The following is a 22,863-nucleotide window of genomic DNA, read 5'->3' on the forward strand; positions in this document are numbered from 1 at the left end:
GCCTGTGCTGTGGAGCAACCTCCCATGCAAAGACAGAGTAGGAATCTGTACAACTTCACAACCCACACAGGGGCCTCAGCAGCAGATCCCAGCCGCTTCACCGTACTGTCAAAAGCTGAATAGTGTGAACTTATTAGGCAGACAGGGCCACTGTGGCGATTTAATTATTTTCCCAGCCCCCACTTTCTCTCTCCCTCTCTCAAGTGATATACAAAGCTACAAGTTTTAATCCCCATGCAGTGGTATGCTGTTGTTAAATAGGTCAAGCAACAAAGACACATTTATTTACAGCCATGTTTCCTAAAATGCAAAAAAAAAAAAAAAAGGCAAAGGCAAAGGCAAAGGCAAACATAATTTATATTCACATAGTTATGAGCACATTGGATTATTAAATGGTGCACATGCTTGCTTGGTCAATAGAGTCTTTGGCATCCCAGGGTGCACAGGATCGTGGAGAAACCAGAGTTTGGAAAAGTTACTTTTTTAAACTACAACTCCCATCAGCCCAAGCCAGCATGGCCACTGGATTGGGCTGATGGGAGTTGTAGTTTAAAAAAGTAACTTTTCCAAGCTCTGGGAGAAACTAATGGCCTTGTAAGCAATAGTGTGGTATACCAGAGTATTCCCAATGGGAAATGTGATAGGATTGTATATAAAGGAATTCCACTGAAACCCATACAGTTTACCCTCTAGTAAACATAAAGTCAGATTACCAGCCTGTTAAGCCCCTTCTGACAAATATTTCTAGAATTCTAGCAATTTTGTATTAATACCAAACTGAGAAAAAATCTAGGCAACTTACCATTTATATGCCATAACATTTGAAAACCAGTAGATTCATCTATTTTATCAGAGTAAAACACCACATGTAGACTGGGACCTGTCGTTGCTCCAGATGGGACATCAATGTTGCCACAGAAAGTGCCTATCAGATTGGATTGGGCAGTGGGCCCATCATAAAGCTGAAATCAAGCATAAGGAATGTAATGTAATGGAAAGAGACTATTTGATGCTGATATGTTTGTACCTGACATTAAAAGAAGTAATGATTATGTCAATTGTGTGTCTCAGGTATTATCCAGATGTGTTACCACAAACATGCCTAATTTAAATAAAATACTAATCCAGTAGTGTTCACTGCACAGCCTGGTGAACACATAGAACAGAAAGGGGGCATCCTTTCCCCTTCGGCGGTAATCTGTCAGGGGCTTCAGGTGGGTGGTGGGCAGAGCCAAAACTGATGATGAACAGAACCAGAGATGAAAATGTTCTGGATTAACTAATCCAGAATAAAGGCCATCCCGCTTTAATGTTTCTCATGGATACCTTAGCTGAGGATATCTCAGGATTCCCAATATGTCCCACTAGGTTTGATGGGCTCTCCAATAAGTGTACAGAGGATTTTTAAATTATTGTTATTTATGGTACATTAGATTAATACAGCTACTGTTCTGGAAAGCAAATAAAAGTAATTATTTTCTGACTTTTTCTGACTGGAAGGAAAATTATTTTCCTCAAGCCATTCATTCAGGAAAAAGTGAACACACACACACACACACGAGACTCCTTCCAATTGTACTGGAACTCCATATAAAGAAGGAAAACACTTTTGCAAAATCAGAACAAAGAGGAAATGAACTGGAATGACAAAACTCTGATGAGATGTACGAATGGGGCAACTTCAGAAGGTATCAGAGGCCATCAGATATCAACCCCTTTCCCACCCCTCAGGCTGCAGGTTGCCCATCGGAGACACAGATTAATAACATCAATGCCATATTGAATCAGACCAATGATGCATTCAGTTCAGCATTCTGCCTTCCAGAAGAGGCTATACAGTGAAATTCATAAACAAGGTACGGTTGCCCACCAATAGCAGTTCAAAAGCTGGAGGTTCCGAGATTTCGCATAAATCCATTGATGGTGAAGCTTGATGGTGGTGGTGGAATGAGGGTGGGAAGTTACTTACCTGACTTACCTAAGCTGTATCTGTAGTGGTCTGAAATTGTATACTTCAGCTGTTGAAGGGGTGGATATTCTTCTTGATTTGCTTGTTATTCATGACAATTCCAAAATTAAAGCATATTACAAACAAAGCAAAAAGATGGAGCTTCTGCTTCTGGCTATAACAGGCTTAAAACTAGGGCTGTGCACGCACCCCTCTATCCATCCTGTGGCTCCAATCTGGAGGGGAGTCATCAGGCCTTGGGTTGACCAGGGGACCATCTACCCCAGAGTCACTCCCAAATAAGTGCAGGGGTGGGGCTCATGTTTCATTAAACATATGGGGAGAGGAGCCAGTGAGTGTAGGGGAGGAAGTCAGCAAGGGTGGCTGCTACATTGCTGCTTCCTGACTCCCAACAAAGCTGCAGCCAGCCTAGCCAGCCCTCCTTGGGAAGAAAAGATGGCGGAAGAGCCTCTGTACTTAACCCCCTCCCTGTTCCCACCAGCTGAGTGGCAGCTATAACAACTTCTGCAGCATCCAGAAGGGAGGGGAAGAGCCAGTGAGTGTGGGGGACGGAGACAGTGAGGGCTGCAGCTACACTGCCGCTTTCCAACTCCCTAACTGCAAAGTAAACATATGGAAGGGCGTAGGGAGAAGACGATGGGAGCAGGGCCAGTTTACCCTGCATGATGCTGTTTTGCAAAGGGCTTTCGAAAGCCCCTTGCGAAACAGCACCCCTCCAGGATGGCTCATTTGGCTCATGAGCAGAGAGAAGGGCTGCTGCAAAGCCCCTTGTGAAATAGCACCGTGTCCCTGGAGGATCGCTGCCTCTGCCCGCCAGGCAAGAAGGATGGCTGCCACTGGTTCTTCTTCCAGCCTGGTGCCCTGCCCTTTGGCAGCCCCGGGTTGTCCTGGATCACTGAATGTGGCCTGTAGCAATCTGGGGCTGTCAGAACCTGCTTCGACCGAGGCCCAAATATGTCAGAATGGGCCTGATTTGGCTCGGAACTCAACCAAATTCAGAGCAGAGCCCTACTTAAAACCATCAACTAACTTAATTTTCATGTGTGTAACTTATCCATTCTAAAAGCCTATTATGCTCATGGTCATCATAATGACCAATAGGAATGAATTACAGGATTTCAGAATCTGAAAGAACCTGGGAGGTCACCTCATCAAGCCCACTGCTCAGTGCAAGAACCTTGTAACTACAGCATTCCCGACAGATGGCTGCCTAACCCCTGCTTAAATACCTCCAGGGGAGGAAAGCCCATCACCTCCTGAGACAGCCTGTTTCATTGCCAAACAGCTCATACCCAGTAAAGCCTGGTGGCCCTGGTGTCAGTGGAGTAGTGAATCTGCTCTGGGTTTTAGCCCCAACTTTCAAGGAGCTGTCCAAGGTGCTGCCCCACTGACATCTGGGCCACCAGTCTCCACTGCTCATACCATCAGAACGTTTCTCCTAACATGTGGCTTTATACCTGTAAACCGCTTAGAAGACACCTTGGCAATTAAATGGTGTATGTTTCCTTGCATTTTCTATCTGTTTGTTCTAGTCCTGTCCTAAGCTACAGAGAACAAGTCTGTTCCATCTTCTGCATGACAGCCCTTCAGATACTGAGGGTCGCTATCATGACTTCCCTTAATTTTCTGATGTGCTTAGGTCCTGTTTGCACGCTTCCAACAGGCATCTGCTTGGCCACTGTGACAATGGGATTCTGGATTAGATGGGCCTTTGGCCTGATACAGCTCTTACGTTCTTTTGCTATGGTCTTCTCTTTTCTAGACTAAACATAGCCAGCTCTTTCAGCTGTCCCTCAAATAACTTGGTTTCCTAATTCCTTGGCAGCCTGGTCACCCTCCTCTGGATGCACTATCATCCTATGAGTTCTATTAGTTAATTACATATTTAGTGACTACTTTAACAACATAAAAAGTGCCCTGCTGGATCAGTTCAAAGGACCATGTAGCTCAGCTTTTGGCTTCTAACAACCATACGTCTTTGAGAAGCTCACAACACAAATGCTTTACTCCTCTAGGGAAATCTCTCCTGCAAATGAGAAAACTGCTATTGTAAGTATGGGTGGGTGGCAGAAAGTTTGCCTTTTTAAAAAAATATATGGAAAAGTTCAATGCACCCTATCCAAGTTCTGTTTGAAGAATAAACTATTACAGCACTAGTTACTGACACAATAAGAGGCAGGAATTTAACTCTGACTTAATCAATATTTGTACTTGGCGTATAGAGCAACTTTCCTCTGTTGTGATTATGCCATAGTGTGGCACTCTTTTGATTTTCTGACTCATGTCATTTTGAGACAGTCCAGCAAAGACCTGGCATAGAAATGATGTTTGAGTGTCCCCATTGCTAAGATACTGTCATGCTCTTTTTAAAGAATTTCAACAGAAACTTCTTTCGTGGGGGAGAAGGACAGTTATCTGGGATCATTTGGTTCTCAAATAGCTTCCTCCCTACTATAAACCGCTCCCCCCCCTCTTTTTTGCAATTGGTGAAGCTCTGAGGTAGGGATGGGCGAGAAAAACCAATTTTGTTTTAATTTTAATGAGAAACCACCTAAGTCACACTTTTTAAACCAATATGCAAACTGAAACACAGTTATACACATTCACGCTCCTCCAAATTTTGTGATGCAGTTCTCCAAACAAACAATGTATACAAAATATATATTCATCCCAAAAGGAGCCCAGGGTGGCAAACAGCAAGTGATTAAAACAATAAAAACAAATCTTAAAAACAATTTCCAAACTGGGATAAAGGTATCTTCTGAAAAGGCTTCTTGCAAAAAAAAAAAAGGTCTACAGTAGGCACTGAAAAGAGACAGCACCTGCCTAATATTTAAGGAGAGTAAATTCCCAAGGCTAGATGCCTCAACACTAAAGGACTGATTCCTCTGTAGAGCAGAATGGACCTCTAGATGAGATGGTATCTCAGCTGAGGCTGCAGCCCTGCACTCACAATCCAGATCCTGGGCTCCTGCTGGGAGGAAGGGCGGGATATAAATCAAATAATAAATAAATGAAATAAATAAACCCATTCATTTCAATGAGATTCATGCTGTCTCTGAACAGGACTGCACTATTTTGTTGCTATTTATTAGATTTCTTACCTGTTATTCACCGTGAGGGTTACAAAAATGTAAAGATACAATATTAAAATCAGTTAAAACAAATTACAGTTAAGAAATAGGGTGGCTCTTAAATATATATATGTATATCAGGTGTCAAAGGCCAGGGTAAAGAGGTATGCCTTCAGCGTATGATGAAACCTACATAATGAAGAAGCCCACAACATCTGTGTGGGGAGGGAGTGCCATAGCTTAGGGGCTGCCAGAGAATGCTGCCATCCATCCCTGAATATCTAAGGCAGGGGGACTACTAAGTAGGCCCCCTCTGCAGATCTTAACACTCAAAGGGGGCTGTAAGAAAGGAGGTGGCCTTTCAGATATTTGGGGCCAAAGTCATTTAGAGTTTAAATGTGAGCACCTTCAGTTGGGTCCAGAAATGAATTGATAGCCTGCTGATAAACATAATGCAAAGACAACAGAAGTTAGAAGTGATAAAATCAGTGCAGAAGTAATGTGGGGTGGGGGTGGAAAGAATAACCCACTGAATAATTCTTTCCTAAGCTTTATTTCAGACAGCAGAAACTTCGTACTGCAACACAGTTCCTCTGAAAACAAACCAGCCATTTTCAAATAAATAATGGTTGTCATAGAAACCATTTCACGTCGTACTGCTCCCAATTTGGTTCTCAGAGCGGGACATTTATTCACAGGAAATTCAAATGAAAATGACGAGACAGCTGTTAACTGTTCAAGAGTGAGGGAAGAGCTAGGGTTACAGGTATTTGTAAAGCAGTCCTGCTCTTCTAAAGAAGAACAGCTGTGTGTGTTCATGAAGAATTTTGAACATCTCAGGCATAATTCAAGTCCTTGGAAAACTGCAGCCAAGAGCCAACTCAACTGAATTTAGTTCTGCCATAGTGATATTCATATCTCAAGTCATTTTTATGTCTTGCCTAGAGGTCTTTGATGGGCTCTTTTTTATTTATAGCTTACATCAGGGGTCACCAACCTTTGAAAGCCCATGGGCACATTTGAATTTTAGAGCGAGTGTCTTGAGCACTGTCCCCTCTGGTCACTTCTCTCACTTTCCCCCAGATCAGCAGCCCCCCCCCATCACAAAGAGACAGAAAGAGAAAATGTGTGTGCGCATATACTTTGCTTTTCCAATGGATCTGGCTAAGTCAGATACAGTAGAATTAATCTGAGCCTTGAAGAGCACATAGTGCTGAATGAGGAAGTAAGAAAGTCACTTTTCACTTCTTTCTTCAGCTCTGTGTGCTTTTCAAGAGAGAAAAAGGTCACCACTCTCACCACCTCGATGACCAAGGGGGCAGTGAATAGGGGGAGGGGGATCTCAGAGGCTTCATGAGTGCCAGGGGAAGACCTCAAGGGCACCATTGCACCCACTGGCACCGTGTTGGTGACTCCAGGCTTATATCTTGCAAATAGGAATAATACCTCTGAAATGAAAGCAAGACATATCTGGATAGCTATCACTCAGATAACACAAATACATGTTTATTACATGGTTACATTTGTGTCACACCCTTCTCCCCAAAGGACCTTGAAGCCAGAGCTTTTGTTTCAGCTTCTCAGGGTGGAAATCCAAATGCTACCCTTTTTGTAATTAATTAATTATGCATATATAATATCAGACACTTTGCTGCCCTTTAATGTCATCCACAATCTGCGTCACGGTAAGACTGGATCTAATGAGAAGAAGCATATCTGGGATCCCTATCTTTAAAAACTGAGCAGAAGAGGGGGGAAATCAGCATGTTCCAAGAAGATCATCACAGTATCATAAAAACATAAGAACAGCCTGCTGGATCAGGCCAGTGGCCCATCTAGTCCAGCATCCTGTTCTCACAGTGGCCAACCCATTGCCCATGGGAAACCTGCAAGCACGACAAGAAAGATTAATCAGCAGGAGGGCAAGTATCTTGGGAGGCAAATAAGTCCAGGGGCCATATTTTCTTAACCGTAATTTCCATATATAGGGCTGCCAACTCCTGATTTATTTATTTTTAAAATGCTGGTGCTGGGAGGTGGGGAGGACTGGGGGCAGAGCTCAGAATAGGTCTGGGGTAGGGTGAAGATGGGAGATAACCCAGCCGTTTTTGGTGAGTCTGGTGGTGAAATTCAGTACAAAAAGCTATTGATTCACCTAAGAGATACAGTGTATGGATGCATGTATAAAGGTGCCCATAATTTCTAACTGGCCTGAAAAGCAAACAAAACACACCTAAGATCTTTTGTTTTTGTTTCCCCCTGGTTGGTTGACAACCCAATTTTGATAACACTGTTCAATGCCAGTATGAATTTTCCATAGAAAAATTGAGAATTATGAAGAAATACTTAATTTTTTTTAAAAAAAGAAGCAAGGCAAGAAATGGTTAGAGATAAAGCCATTTTCCCTTTTAAAAGCAGGAACAGATGGATGCCCACACCTTTACTATAGAGATGGAATTATACATGAAGCAGGTGTTTATTTACTTTTTTTTGCTGCAGAGGGGAGATTGCCAATAGCAATAATTCTGCTAGTGTTCCTATTTATTATTCATATTATTTATATTATTCCTATTTATTATTGAAAGCATTTCCATTCCACTGCTCTCCTATCAACATTGGCTTTTATATTGCCTTAAATTAAAATACACACACATACCAAAAAAAACAACCCCACTGTATCTATTGCAGAAAAACAAATAGCAACAAAACAGAAGCATCAGCCAGTGAAAGGTCCTTTTAAAATTCTGCAAATGTTTCACCTGAAGAGGAAACCCCATATTTACAGTGAATTTTACTTTAAGCAAAATACAGCAACAACCTAGAGATATGCAACCCCAGCCTCACCCTCTCAGAAATGATGCTAGACTTTTCGGCTTCCTTTGAAATTCCTCGCATGTTTTGCTTTTGGAAGTTGCCTTATACCAAGTCAGACCATTAATCCTAGCCTGGTTCTGTCTACACTGACTGGCAGTGGCTCCCCAGTGTTTCATACGGGGGATATTGCCAGCCCTACTTGGAGATCCCGGGGGCTGAACCTGGGTCCTTGTGCATGCAAAGCAGATGCTCTGCCACTGAGTTATGCTCCTTCCCAGCATTCATTTTCAGCAGCAATTCTAATTGTCAGTGCCCTTGATTGATTCTTTGATTCCAACTCAAGGTCCCCTTGCTTATTTGACCTTGCTCCAGATGGCAATCTGCCAAATAGACACTCTGGTGGTTAGCTAAAAAGCTGTAATAAGTTCACCTGCCGTTCCTTACTCCATAAATATCTCGTATGGGGAAATGCTCAGCTAGAGGAATTGAATATGATGGCTCAATGCCTAATAGGGCCTTTGCTACAGATGGGCATCCCCAGTTGGAGAACATGAGAGCACAAAGAGGAAGCAGCTAATTAAAACGCACACCACAAGTGAGTCATCCTCCTTCTCATCTTGTAGCTATTGTTAAAGGACTTACAACAGCGCTGCAGAATCTGTGGCCCTCCAAATGTTGCTGGACTACCACGCCTATCATCCCTGGCCATTGACCATGCTAACTGGGAGTGACAAGAGCTGGAATCCAAAAAACATCTGGAAGGCAACAGTTTCCCATCCCTGGCTTACACCATAGAAGCCTATTTGTCTTGTGGTGTAAAGAGGTGTGTGTGGGGCTGTTTCAGTAGAACCCTGCTCCTACAGATTGGTGCAAATGTAACAGTGTATGAACTGACTGTGCAACATGTGGTGCGAGGGACAAGACTGTCCTACTCAGCTGTCATGGGAACATAGGAAGCTGCCCGATAATGAGTCAGGCTATTTAGCTCAATATTGTCTACACTAACCAGCAAGCAGCTCTCCAGGGTTTTCCCAGCCCTAGCTGGAGATGTCCGAGTTTGAACTTGGGACTTTCTGCAGGCAAGGCTCCATCACTGATCTACGGCCCTTCCCAATTCCAAACCCAGTGCTTGCTAAAATACATCCAGTAATGTTGCACAAAGCTCAAGATGCTGCAGGTGTCTCTCTCAGTCCATTTCTATAGCCCTCTTATTATTTATTATTATTTACAAAACTATGTTATATATCACATTTAATTAAAAAGACTATCAAGGTAGTTCACAGTACAATAAATCAGTGCACTAAAATGCAATAAAGCATACAGCTTACAGCATCCAAGGAGTGATTAAAAACTGGCAGTAAAACTTGAGGAGCCTGAAAATGCAGCGGTAAATTTGCAGGCATTGCTGAAAAACCAAAATAGCTGGTGGCTACCAGATTTCCAAAGGAAGATCATTCCGAAAGGTGAGTGTCACTACATAGAAGGCCCTCCTTCTAGTGATTGTGATGTGGCACAACCAGAAGAACCTCTTCTGACAATCCAGGTGGGTGGCCAGGTCTATATAACCTTAAACTTGGCTCAGTAGCAAATTGGCAGCCAGTGAAAGCCAATGCAAATCCTTCAGCACAGGTGCCATGTGCAGGGGTGTTGTCATCCAGGGTCCTGGAGGGGGCTTAGACCCCTTACTTTTTGGAGAGCAGGATGCCAGCAGGGTCCTTATGTCTCCAGTGTCCTCTCCTGCTGACTGGAGCCAATCAGAGTGAAAGGAGGTGACTCAGCCACTGAGAACATTCTTCTCAGTAGCTAACACACTCCCCTTCCATGCTGATTAGGTGGTTAGGATCAGGAATTTCCATGCTTATGTTTCCTCCTAAAACTCATAAGCTCTGCCTAAATGCAGTTACTCTGAGTCTTAGTATGACAACCAAAAAGGGAAACTCAGGAAAGGAAGTTCTTTAAATTACAGCATCTTAGTGCATTTGCCCATATACTTGCACAGAAAATATTAGATCTAACTGAAAAATAACACATGGAGATCTAAATTGATCATTGCAATGTATCACTAAGAGAAAGTACTTCTAAGCAAAGTAAGAGACTGAAAGCACATTTCATTGTTTCATCTTAGAAGGTTGTACAATCTTAGAAGGCAGCGTGGCATGGCTCTGACTATCATGCAGGGACCCTGCACTTCTAATTTGCCATGGTGCTACCAGCCATTTGTGCACAATAAGGTTGCTGAACAATCTAGCTGTCATGTTTTTGTACCAGCTGCTGCTTCTGAGCCCACCTGAATGGCAGCCCCACATATGCATGGGTTACTGTGGCTGAGCTATCTCAACCCAGGAAGGGTCACAGTTTGAGTGCCAACTGAAGGTGCTAAAAGGTGTTCCTAGCCTCAGAGGCCACTTTGAGCCTCCAGTGATAAGGATGGATCAAGGTGCGCCCTAGACCTATGTCTTCTGTATTCTTATTAAATAAACACACATGAGGTGGGGCAATAGGGATGAGTGTGCTAGTTCTGCCTTCTGTCACTGTTCCCAAGGGCCAGACAGAGACGCCTGGAGGATTACATTTGGGACCCAGGCCTGAGATTCAGATGCTTACAGGTGCTCATTTTATGATTTGTTATTTTTTTTTTTAAAGATTTTCTACATCAATATGGTGTTTAGCATCAGGGCAGCTAAAACAAACTCCATTTTATTCCCATTGCCATGATGGTTTATAATTTAAATCAGTTTAAAATGCAAAACTGCACATGCTCAGTGTATGCATTTATTTATAATCAGGGCTGGGAAACTGTATCAGGAATGTACAAGCCGTTATAGAGCATGGAATGGCAGTGGGAGTGGAGGGGGAGGAGGGAAATGTGAATGGTGCTCTTTACAACTGAAGGATTACACATGGCCAGGACCGACGACAGAGGGTGGCCAGGTTGGGCCCTGGCCGAGGGCTCCTGCAGCCCAGAGGGGGCCCTGAAGGGCCTCTCCATAGGGTGGGAGGGTGGTGCTCCCATTCCATGGTCTGCAGCAGTGTCGCGTCCTGCAATCTGAGCCTGCCATGGATCATGGAGAGGGAGCTCCCAGGCACCCCCAATACCGACAGCACGGGCTTCAATAGACCCACATGCATACCCCACCTACCTCTCCTGTCAGTGTGAATGTTGTGTGCACTGTGCGCACAAGTCATTCACACAACACAAGAGATAGATGGGGTCTGTGGGTGAGTTTATTAGCCCTGGGGGCTTGGGCTATGACACCATGGGCCTGGGTCAGGCTGGTGCCCAAGGGCCCAGTCAAACCTGGTGCCTGCCCTGCATATGGCCATTTAAAGGGAGAAGCCCATAAATCATTATTAAGTCCAGGGTCTAAAAGTTACCTAGCTGTGGCACTAGTAGTGATGGGTGAAACTGCTTTTTTATTTCTCTCACTTTCTCATTTTTCCAGCCTCAAGCTCAGTTTTCCACACTGTCACATCAGTTTGTGGTTGTTGTTTTTTTAAAAAAAGTCTTCATGAAAATTCATCAGCATTTTAGTGTAAATTTCTCCTAATATGCACATTTTGCTATATAATTTTGCCTCATATATACATTTTTGCAAACCAATTTTTCCCAAGCATAATGCATGTTTGTATTTTATTTTCATAATATAAGCAGTTTTATGCATGCTTTACCCTTATATATGTATTCTTGTACATGTTAGTTGGCTGGACAACTGCACTGCAAAATTCAGAGGAGTACATATTTCAAAGGATGGCTGTATTTCGATTCGTAGATTGATGCAGAACGTGCAGATTAGGTAGGTTCACTTTTATATGCAAACTGAATTGAATTTCTCCTCCACCCCTCATCCCCACCAGTCTCTGTTTAGAACTTATAGGTTTACCCTTTCCTTAATTTCTGCAGCAGCCTCCAACAGAGTCCACTTTTTGGATGGACTGATTTTTCAATTTATAAAGATTTTAGGAATATTTATGAAATATGATCACCTGGCATTCTTTAATTTTGGCTCCCTTGAGCCAACAAACAATTACATTCTGCTAATCCTTAAAAAATATAACAGAGCTGATACTGATCTGGTAGGCAGGCCAAAGGGCAAATCCAAGCAAAGCATTTTTGTTTTGAGAACTGCGCTGGCAAAACCTATACCCAGCCAAAACTATGCTGCAGGAAATGCCACAGATAGCCCTCTCATAGTTTCGGGAGGAAACTTGCATTTTTCTGCAGTGAGGTTTTTCCCCTTCAAAGTGAAAAATAATTTTTGAATAACTCATGCAGTCCAGTCACATTGCCTCTCCAGTTTTACTTCTCATCCTTACTTTTGTTTTAAAAGATACTTTGTATCTCAAAGAGAAGGGTTCATATTTAGAGTTTGCTGAAGGCCCCCCTCTTAAAAAAAAAACAGCATAAGAGAAGCCCTGCAGTAACAAACCAAAGGCCTATCTAGTCCAGCACCCTGTCTCCCTCAGTGGCTAGCCAGATATTTCTGGGAAGCCCATAAACAGCATATGAGCACAATCGCCGTCTCCTGCATATGCGATCCACAGCCACTGAGATTCAGAGGTGCACTGTCTCAGATCCCAGAGGTACGATACACCCATCCTGACCAATAGGGGCGGGGGAGAAATCTGATTCAGTTTGCATTTAAAAACACAGCTGTCCTTCAACATTCTCCCTTCTCCAAATTTTGCAGTGCAGTTCTCTAGCCAAGTAATGTGTACAAAAGTGCATATACTAGGGCAAAGTGTGGAAATGCATATATTTATAAGAATAACTCACAACAATGCATTAGATCAGAGAAAACGGCTTTACAAAAATGTGTAACTTAGGCAAAATTGCATTCAAACCTGTATATAGTAGGAGAAATTTGCACAAAAATATTTAGTAATTTTCAGGAGGACTTTTTATTTATATGTTTATTTTGACAATTTAGATGCCATTTATTTACTATCGTCTCTAAGTGGGGTACAAAAAACTCAATACAATGAAAATAAAAACCAGTTTAAATAATAAAAACAGAATTCAGTTAACTTCTGCAAACTGATGGGAAATGTGAATTTAAGATTGGGAAAATGAGAAGCTGAGAAGCTGATATATTTGCCCATCCCTAATGACCAGTAGCCATTCTAATCTCCTTTTAAACCTGTCCAAGTTCACAGCCATCACTGCATCTTGTAGGAGCAAATCCTATAGTTTAATCACATGCTGAGTGCAGAAATGCTACCATAGCCTATGCAAAAAGTAGTTGAGTCACAGTTTTCAAGCTGCATGCAAGAGTCCCAAGTGTATCTTCCAAGTACAGAGGTGAATGCAAGTTTACTTCATGGCTCTTCCTGGGACAGATATATGTTGGCAGGGCAGAAGTGCTGTATGAAAACAACCATGTGCATTTCTGCTGACTCTCATTTACTACCAGAGAGCAAGTGAGACAAAGGTGCACCAAAACTGGAATACCAACCTACCAACATTCCATGATTCTATCCAATATTTCCAGATGAGTTAATTGCTGGCTCATTACAATGAACTGGCATCTTGCTATATGCATGCACCAAACTGAAGACATTAATTTCCGCAGACTATGGAAGCATCAAAGCTTCTTGTTTCTAAGGCTCCCTGTACATCAGGACAAATCCCATTTGTTTGTGTGTTTGTTTGTTTGAAAATGGCAGCAACTGAATTGATACACTGATACTTCACAGCTGCAGAGTTGTATGTTTTATCTGCTTTCCTGAATGCAGAAAAAGTCACGTTGCTCTGAAATGGCAGGGTGTGGCAGCTGAAGAAAATTTGCAACTAAAAATAAGCGATTAGTCATTCATTCTGGGCTTGCTTGTCTCAGAGTAACCAACCTCATGGTGGCATCTTGAAACAGTTGGAGCTGTTAAGTCATCTGAGGTTTGTTGTAATTAGAGGCCATCTTTCTCTTGCATCCTTTACATTACTACTGTAGTTTTCGTTCTGTTTTCTGACTGCCTGGTATAAAAAGTCTTAACCATTTCAGGTTCAGATGCAGAAGCATTGGCACCCCTGGCTTTGAAGCAGGGGTTGCCAACCTTTTGGGGCCAGTGAACACATTTGCAAATTGGGAAAACTGTTGTCAGCAACACATACACACACACACCACTTCCACCAAGCATATGGCACACCTTACTCTATTGGCTACAACATAATGTAGCCTAATTCTTTGAAGCCTAATTTCAGTGCAGTGAGAGCAGAGAAGGGGGCCCAGTGGGTGCCAGGGAAGGCCTCTGCAGGCACCTGTGTGCCCTTGTGTGTGCCACATTGGCATCCCATGTTTTAGAGGAATTGATGAAACCAAATGCACAGTTATAAGATGGGGGATACTTGGCTCAGCAATACAACATGTGGGAAGGATCTTGGAATTGTCATTGATCACAAACTGAATATGAGCAACCAATGAGATGTGTCTGCAAAAAAGGCAAATGCTATATTAGGCTGCATTAACAGAAGTATAGTTTCCATATTGCATGAAGCATTAGTTCCCCTCTATTCAGCACTGGTTAGGCCTCATCTTGAGTATTGCGTCCAGTTCTGGTCTCCAAACTTCAAGAAGGATGCAGACAAACTGGAACAAGTTCAGAGGAGGGCAACAAGGATGATCAAGGGACTGGGAACAAAGCCCTATGAGGAGAGACTGAAAGAACTGGGCATGTTTAGCCTGGAGAAGAGAAGACTAAGGGGAGATATGATAGCACTCTTCAAGTACATGAAACGTTGTCACACAGAGGAGGGCCAGGATCTCTTCTCGATTGTCCCAGAGTGCAGGACACAGAATAATGGGCTCAAGTTGCAGGTAGCCAGGTTTCAACTGAACATCAGGAAAAGCTTCCTAACTGTTAGAGCCATATGACAATGGAACCAATTACCTAGAGAACTAGTGGGCTCTCCGACACTGGAGGCATTCAAGAGGCAACTGGACAGTCATCTGTCAGGAATGCTTTGATTTGGATTCCTGCATTGAGCATGGGGTTGGACTTGATGGCCTTATAGGCTCCTTCCAACTCTACTGTTCTATGATTCTATGATACCTTGAGAGCTTCACAAAGCAGGCCTCATGCTCTAAATCAATTAACCATCTCAAATTGCCTTTGTTCTCCCATTGCATATACCTGTATTAACTAATAACAGGAATCTGTTGATGGTAAGTTTTGCCCTACATGTGTGTGTGAGTGAGTGAGTGTGACACCACACATAAAGTAGAGCAGCAGAATTGCATTTACCAGTGGCAGCACGAGGAAAATATTGAGGGGAGGGATGACAAAAGAGGGAAAGGGCATTTCCGGAAGGGGGCATGGCATTGCCTCATGAAATAATGGTTTATTTCCCACTGCATCTCCTATAGTAAACATATTTTCCCTATTGATTTTGATGGAGATAACTTCCAAGCAAGCTTGCTTACGATTACAGCCTTATTTATGTTTCCAGTTTATGGTTTCGTTGTTATTTCCACAGGGATCCAGCAGTCTTTTGGGGAGGGAGATCTATGCGTCTGGGGCATGGCCCTGCCCCCTATGTGCATTCAGCACAATGTGTGAAAGAGCAAACGTGAGTACCAGCTGTCCATGTATACACTCTGTCCAGAGGTCAGGGACTCTGCCTATTGAAGGGCCTCCAATCATATGGACAGGCTTTTTCCAGACATTATGATGAAGAAGCGGGGGCGGGAGCAAGTGGGTGCAATCTTGCTTGCTTCTGCCTTTATGCATGCTCATGGCCATTCTTTTGAGCTGTACATTATTCATTCATGCATGACATCAAGGATGGGGAACTTGTGATTCTTCAGCTCCTGTTGGACTACATCCTCATCCTCATCAACAACAACAAATGTATTACCCATCCTTCACTAGCAGGCCCTAGGGCAGGTTATAACAGTTTAAAATTCATTATTGAACAAATCACAATCACATCCCTGACCCCACTCATTGGATATATTGGCTGGGGTCGATGGAAGATGGAGTCCAACAGTATCTGGAGGGCCATAGGTTCCCCACACCTGCATTACATATTCACAATGGGTGGTATTCAACCAAAGCATCCCGTCAGTGCAAGGATTTCAGTTTGTGCAACAGGAATTTCCCCTCTCTCCTCCAACTGTATACTCCATGTGCTCTCCCCAAATCTGCTCCAGAGGGTTGGGGGAACCCCTAGAATAGGTTTAGGAGACATGCAGGGACAGGGGCTAAACAATTTTTTTGCACAAGCAGAAATCCTTGCTCTGACAGAACATTCACATAGCGCTACATTGACTACAACCCCATTGTAAAGTTATGCATTTCAAACCTAGTGTGAAGCAGCACTTAGTTTAGCAGGCTTGTTTCAAGTTGTAAGATTTTCCCTATTCATAACTCACACACAGACAGAAGCACAATTCCTTCTTCATTCATCCTTGTCCCCTTTTTGGCTGATCCTGCTTACATACCATACTGCAAAACAGGAAATCCTTTCTTCATACCTTTACATTGTCACGCTCACAGCTTGCTCCTCCTTTCGTGCTAAATGTCAAGAAGCTGTAGTTGAGGGTGTTGCCAGTTGTAGTTTGGATGGTCCAGTTGCAAAATACATCCGGAGGATAGCTATTAGGATAGTTTATACTCTCCAAAATGCCTCGGCTACGATTGGCAATGACCACTCCCTGGCAAACTGGGAAAAACATTTGAAAAAATGTTATTTTTTCTGTAGTAAAAGCATCAATCATTGCTAATAATGACTATAACTAATAACTAGTGTCATTGGGAGTTTATACTGTAGACTTATATTGTAACCAGCTTTTTAAAAAAAGAAAAAAGGTTGATTATGCTCCAAAACCAGAACATAAATCTGGATGATGGGGGGAAAAAGGCCTCCAATGGAGGAGAGATTTTGCAGGAGAGAATCACAGACATTTTGCAGTGAAGAATCCCACCCACTGATCATCCCTAACATAATCTCACACCCTTTTCCAAGATATCAGTGGGTTTGGAAACATGGATTCGTGAATACAACCTATGGATCTGGTTAGAAACCTTTCTCTTTCACAAGATTCCTTACTATACTCACAAACTGCTGAAATAAATGAATGAATAAAAACTATATTAAAATGAACACCTGCTATATATATATTCAACCCAGAAAATACAAAGTTCGTTATCATTTTCTCATATGTTAGGTTGGTGGTTTAAGCAAACATTAATTATTTTTATATAAAAAAGTGAGAGATATGAGTGCGGGTGGAGTGATAAAATAGAGAAGGAATAAGATGGGATGTATCATATATAGTAGGGGTGAGGAACCGCCAGCCCGCTCATCAAACTTGGCCTGCTGGGGGTCAAATTTGACCCACAAAGCCATTTGCCCAAAGCTGTGCCCATCTGCTCCACACCTGACGTTATATATGGTAGAGACACAGCTGTCAATGTGCAACTGGGAGCCTTAAAGTGTGCTCCCAACTGTGCATTGGTAAGGAAATGTTGATGACTTAGGTGCTTTAAAGCACTGTGCAGGGCTTTTTGTAAACCCTGCATAGTGCTTTGAAGTCCTGACTTTGGGACTTCAAAGCACCCAATCACCTGATATCATTGCAATGTCAGGTGATTGTTTAGTGAACTGGATATAATTTCTCCCCCATTCCTAATCCTATATCACATATACTTTCATATATACATATATACATACAAACACAAAAAGAGTGAAAACTTAGAAGTAAGCCTCATGCTGAAGATTGGGATTAAAGTTGTTTCTGGGAACTAAAACGTTTGAGGACTACTGTTCTGTGCTATTTTCAGCTGAAAAGTATATTCTAATCAATGTCTTGTAACTTTGTGGTTTGGAAAGAACATCCTGAAAGAATGTGAGGTTTCTCCAAGGAGGAACATTTCAGAGTTGCCTTTTTTTAAAGTAATAAATAGTCCACACATAAATGTGGATAAGAAGTTTGAATAGTTTTTGATTCTTTAGACTCTAAAGAATCAGGAGCTGTTCAGGCTTTTCTTTTACTACACTCTAAACAAAAGCAATAGTTTTACAGCAGTCTAAACAAAAGTTTGGAGCTTTCGGTTAGAGTGTTGCAAAACATTTGAGTCAATGAGACATTCTGTGAAATGATTGTATTGAAGCTCCAGGACACTCAGTCAACAGTCAGTGTGATTTATTTATTTATTTATTTATTTATTATTTGATTTATATCCCGCCCTTCCTCCCAGCAGGAGCCCGGGCCAGCAAACAAAAGCACTAAAAACACTTTAAAGCATCATAAAAACAGACCTTAAAATACATTAAAACAAAACAACTTTAAAAACATTTTTATAAAAGGTTTTAAAAAATCTTAAATAAAAAGGGTTAAAAAAACATATTGTTTAGGGAGGAAAGGTTTAAAAAAACATATTAAAAAGCAATTCCAACACAGACGCAGACTGAGATAGGTCTCAACTTAAAAGGCTTGTTGAAAGAGGAAAGTCTTCAATAGGTGCTGAAAAGATAACAAGGATGGACAGAGATTTAGTGGACAGAGTCCTGGTCTTGGACAAAGGAGATCTGAGTTCATCCCTACTGAGCCATGAAACAAAGCAGGTGGGTCTGGGTCTAATTGTCTGCCGAACTTCCCTTATAGCAGGGCTGGGGAACCTCAGGCCCAGGGGCCATAAGAAGCCCCCCAGATCTCTTTGCGACAGTCTGTGGGCCACACCTCCTCCACAGGCCACACCCCTCACTGACCCTGCTTCACATTCTTCTCCAGATTTTTTTTTCCCTGGCTGAATGTGTCCTTGAGTTGAAATAATAATGCCTCTTGCTTGCCCTGGATGGAAAGAAATGTGGCTGGACTTTAGCCTACTGTACAAAGAAGAGTCACATCTGTTGACCCGTCCACCACTGGCCTGTGATCCCCAGAAGGTTATTCACCAGGAAATGCAGCTGTTGGGCTGAAAAAGGTTCTGCACCTCAGCATTACAGGGCTATACTTATGATAAAAGGGGATGACCCCATGTAAGTCACCATGAGCATTTTAAAGGAATGGTGGGATGAAAGAAAGATTAAAGAGAGAGAGGGAGGGAGGAAGGGAGAGAGATCTAAATACTACAGTTCAGCTTTACAATGATCTCCTTTCTCTTTCAGTCTTTCCATTACATAGTCACTTCTCTTGACTAAATCCTATGACGGTGTGGAAGGAACCTTTCAACATGATCAAGAAATTTATAGCAAATATATGTGCACAGCACTAGCTGGACCTGCTCAATACATTCATGTTATAGATATCAAATTGCTAGTACTTACCCTGCTTATAACGAGCAAAGAAGCCTCCACCTCCCAAAGAATAATCTGTCCTTAGTTTTACGTACAAACTGTCCCCAGTAGAGTGGATTGGGGGTGGTATCAGATTGCCACAAAATTTGCCCAGCATCCTAGCATTGGTACTATTGCCATCATAGACCTATAAATATAGGGCAATAGAAAGATATTGGTTAAAAAAAATAATGCTGGTGACTGCTAAATTGATCATTATTAATTAATAAATAATACACTAAATTAATTTTGGTGTAGGAAAGACATGTATTGCAACTGTAATTAATCTGGTAATTCATAAAGAATATATGCCAACAAGCATATGATGAACATCATGCAATCCTATTGCGCAATCCTTGGAGTAAGCTGTTTGAACTCACATAGGAACATACCTAGTTCAAGATACCACAAAATGTCTGCAGCAGGTTGTTTCTATTTCAGCAATTATTTAATCCTGATATATACCCCTTTTTGCTATGACTTGTTGAGATAACAGAGCAACAAAAGCCCAAGTTAAAAAACAACAACAACCTGGTGCTAAAGTAGCTGAAGTTCAGAAAAAACAATGGTGATATAGACATGACACAGTAAGCTAAACAAGGGCTTGCCAGGACCACCCAAACATGTGGGCTCCTAGAGTGGAGCTCACAACTTATTTGCTCCCTGCCCTGTCCTTTTTATTCCTGCTCTGTGCGGAACTAAGACAAGGTTTGGCTTAGCACAGGGGGAGCCAATGTGGTGCCCTCTAGATATTTTGGATTACATCAGCTCTAGCCACTATGGCCAATGGTCAGGGATGGTGGAAGTAATAGTTCAAAACATCTAGAGGGCACCACATTGGCTATCCCTGCCTTGGTACGCCACCTGAAACTGGGCTCATGGTTAAGCTCTCTCTTTGCTAATCATGAGCTGTAGCCAAGGTTTGCTCTTGGCTACAGCTTGTGGTTAGTGAGAAGAAAGTGTAACCATGAGTCCTAGCGAGGGGCAAAGCAGTTGCAAGTTCCTCTTCGGGAGTCCTGATACATAGAAATGTATGGGCCATAGGTGCACAGTCCTGGTCCTTGATTTACCATGTCGTGCAAATCAAGCTAATGGCTGTGTACACACACACACAAAGGCATGTGGAAAAAATGGAAGGTACTTTTTCTGTTGTTAGACTGTTTGCTGTTCCTGAAATAGCAACTTTTATCAAAAATCAAAACTCACAAAACTTTGACACAACATTCCTCGTAAGCACTTTTAGGATAATGCCAACAGTTCAAATATCCACTAGCTGAGTATGCATTTTCAGGAACAACTGAAATGGCAGAATGTTCTGCATTTTGATGTTGATGAGTTTTTCTGAGCATTCACCAGGGGGTTAAAAAAAAGTCTTATGCTCCAAATATTAAGAAGGATATTCAGGTCATTTATATAACAATTTGAACATGGATATCTGGACAGACAACAGAGTTCTTGTTAGGCAACTCTCTGCCTTTCTTTTCTAATTCATTAAAGCATTTTGCTAACAGCCTGATGTTCAAGACTCCCACTGATTTCCCTTCATTCCAGCTCAGACTGAAATATTATCGTCCTTATGCAAAACAACTCTCTGTGGAAGTGAAATGTAAGTGGCAGAATACATTCTAGAATTTCTTAGGGCAGGGGGCACACAACAAGTTTGTGTATACATCAACATTGACTAATGACATGTACTCACATGGAGAAACATGTAGTATAAACAGAGTGATTGCCTCACCAGTCATGTAGTACTATTCTTCTCCAAGCGGCCCTACCAGAACAGGAAGGCTATGCCAACCAGAAATGCTGGGGGCTTCCAAACTTGACCCTAGCAGTAGGAAAGGGACTGTGCAGAGGGGAAAGGGCAATTGCTGGCAGGTGGGGAGGAAGCAACGGAAGCTATAGCAGAACCAGGTTCCCCCCAACCTAAAAGAGAGGAAAGAAGTTTCCCTGTTCCCCCACTTTATAGCAGATGTAATGGCAGACCCAGCACTGGCAGCTAAGAGGAAAAGCATCTCCAGAGGCACTGATGCAAGCTTCAGACCAAGGATGGGGAACCCATGCCCTTCCAGAAGATGTTGGACACCAGCTCCCATCAGCCCCAGCTGACATGGTGAATGGTCAGGAATGATGGGACGAAGCCACAGGCTCCTCATGCCTGCTTTAGGCACTTTTATTGTCCCGTTCTTGAGGGCAAAAGGAGCAGCTGGAACTTGGATTGCAACCAAGGGGAAGTCTCTTCTTTTTTTGCATTCTCCTTTCCTAGAAGGGTTGAAACCAAGCATAGTGGCTATGTATAGAGTGTTAACCTGCTCGATATGGCCAAGAATGGAAGAAGTACTCAAGTACTCTTCAGTTGGGTAAATATATAGATATCCAGGGGAAGTTGCAACTCCAGAACTGTGTCCTCTGAGGATAAGAAATGGGGGATAGAGATAGTGTCCATATACTCTATGGGCAACAGCAATTCCTACCATCATAGTGGCACTTTCCCCAGCTACTGTGATGATAGGAACGGCAACCTGTTGTACAACTGTATTTGGAAATCTCTTGGTGGTTTGGATTATTTCTGTGTAGTAAAAAAGGCTAGCATGAATTGGTGCTTAGTGAAGAATTATTCTCCTGCTGCTTTGGCTCTCTTTTTATACTTCTCTTACATCTCTAGAAGAGACTTCCCCAACCTGGTGCCCTCCAGATGTCATTGTACTCTCATTAATCCAACCCAGCATGGCCAATGGTCAGGGATGGTGGGAGACGTAAACCAACAACATCTGGGGGGCTAAGGACTGGGCTCTAGAACAAGCCATATATCCCTATCTTTCTTACTTATGACCCTTAGTGATTATCAACCTTATTGAGGGAGAAGAAGTCACTGTACATACAGCAAGATAATCAAACTGACAACGTGAGTGAAACTCTAGGTGGAATTGATCAAACTGGATTTCAAAAGGGCTTCCATGACTTGACTTCAGGAGCCAGTAGCATTCTGCATTGTGGTAGTAGGGCATTGGATAGTTGGGAGACATAAAGATTCCAGAAGAAGTTGCAAGGGTTCCACCACAACCTGAAAACAAGTACAAAGAAAACATATTTTAGCTGCATTCACCAATATATTTTCTGCTCCAAAGTGCATGCCCAATAAATATACTTCATGGTGTATTCCCTTGGGAAAAAATTATGGACTCTGACTATATTAATTCTTCTCGATGCAGGTGCCATTACTGATGGAGGTACAATCACTAGGTGTAGGATTGCAACCCAGATCTCCTTCCTCCATGCTAGGACTTCAGTCTCTTGCCCTCATGTCACATAACCTTTAATCACATTCATGGCATCATACAGGGACAATGTTCGTTAACTCCTTGCTCTCAGAGTAGAATGTGTTGCATGGCATTTATCACATTTTTCCAAAGTGATAGATGCCATTGCTTGCCATCAGTATATCCTTCTGCTGTCTACATAGCACAAATGGGTCCATCTATGCTAGAGTATAAATGGACAGAAATCTGACAACAAAAGGACAACATTCATAAACCAGTGGGAGAACATTTCCGCCACCCAGGACATTCTAAGTAACTACACTTTGACTAAGAGACTTTAGAAAGACTTCCCAACTCCAGCATAAAATGGCTGAACTAGAACTAGAACATGTCAGCAAATCTGATTCTATTCAATGTAGACATGATTAGAAAGATGGCTTTCTTACCTATTATACATGTTATTAGCCTAGCATT

General features: G+C 42.4%; 1 protein-coding gene across 1 annotated transcript in view; it reads right to left on the minus strand.

Moving 5' to 3' along the window:
- The window catches only part of CUBN (cubilin), a 221,950-nt gene that overhangs the window by 122,806 nt on the left and 76,281 nt on the right, over nt 1-22,863 (minus strand). Inside the window, exons 25-28 of the mRNA XM_061585684.1 lie at nt 22,012-22,193; nt 19,121-19,277; nt 16,326-16,513; nt 803-962 (exon numbers count right to left, since the gene is read on the minus strand). Coding sequence (XP_061441668.1) covers nt 803-962; nt 16,326-16,513; nt 19,121-19,277; nt 22,012-22,193 — 687 coding nt within the window. The remainder of the gene's footprint in view (nt 1-802; nt 963-16,325; nt 16,514-19,120; nt 19,278-22,011; nt 22,194-22,863) is intronic.

This window comes from Rhineura floridana, chromosome 10 (assembly GCF_030035675.1).
Source record: "Rhineura floridana isolate rRhiFlo1 chromosome 10, rRhiFlo1.hap2, whole genome shotgun sequence".
NCBI classification, from domain to species: domain Eukaryota; kingdom Metazoa; phylum Chordata; class Lepidosauria; order Squamata; family Rhineuridae; genus Rhineura; species Rhineura floridana.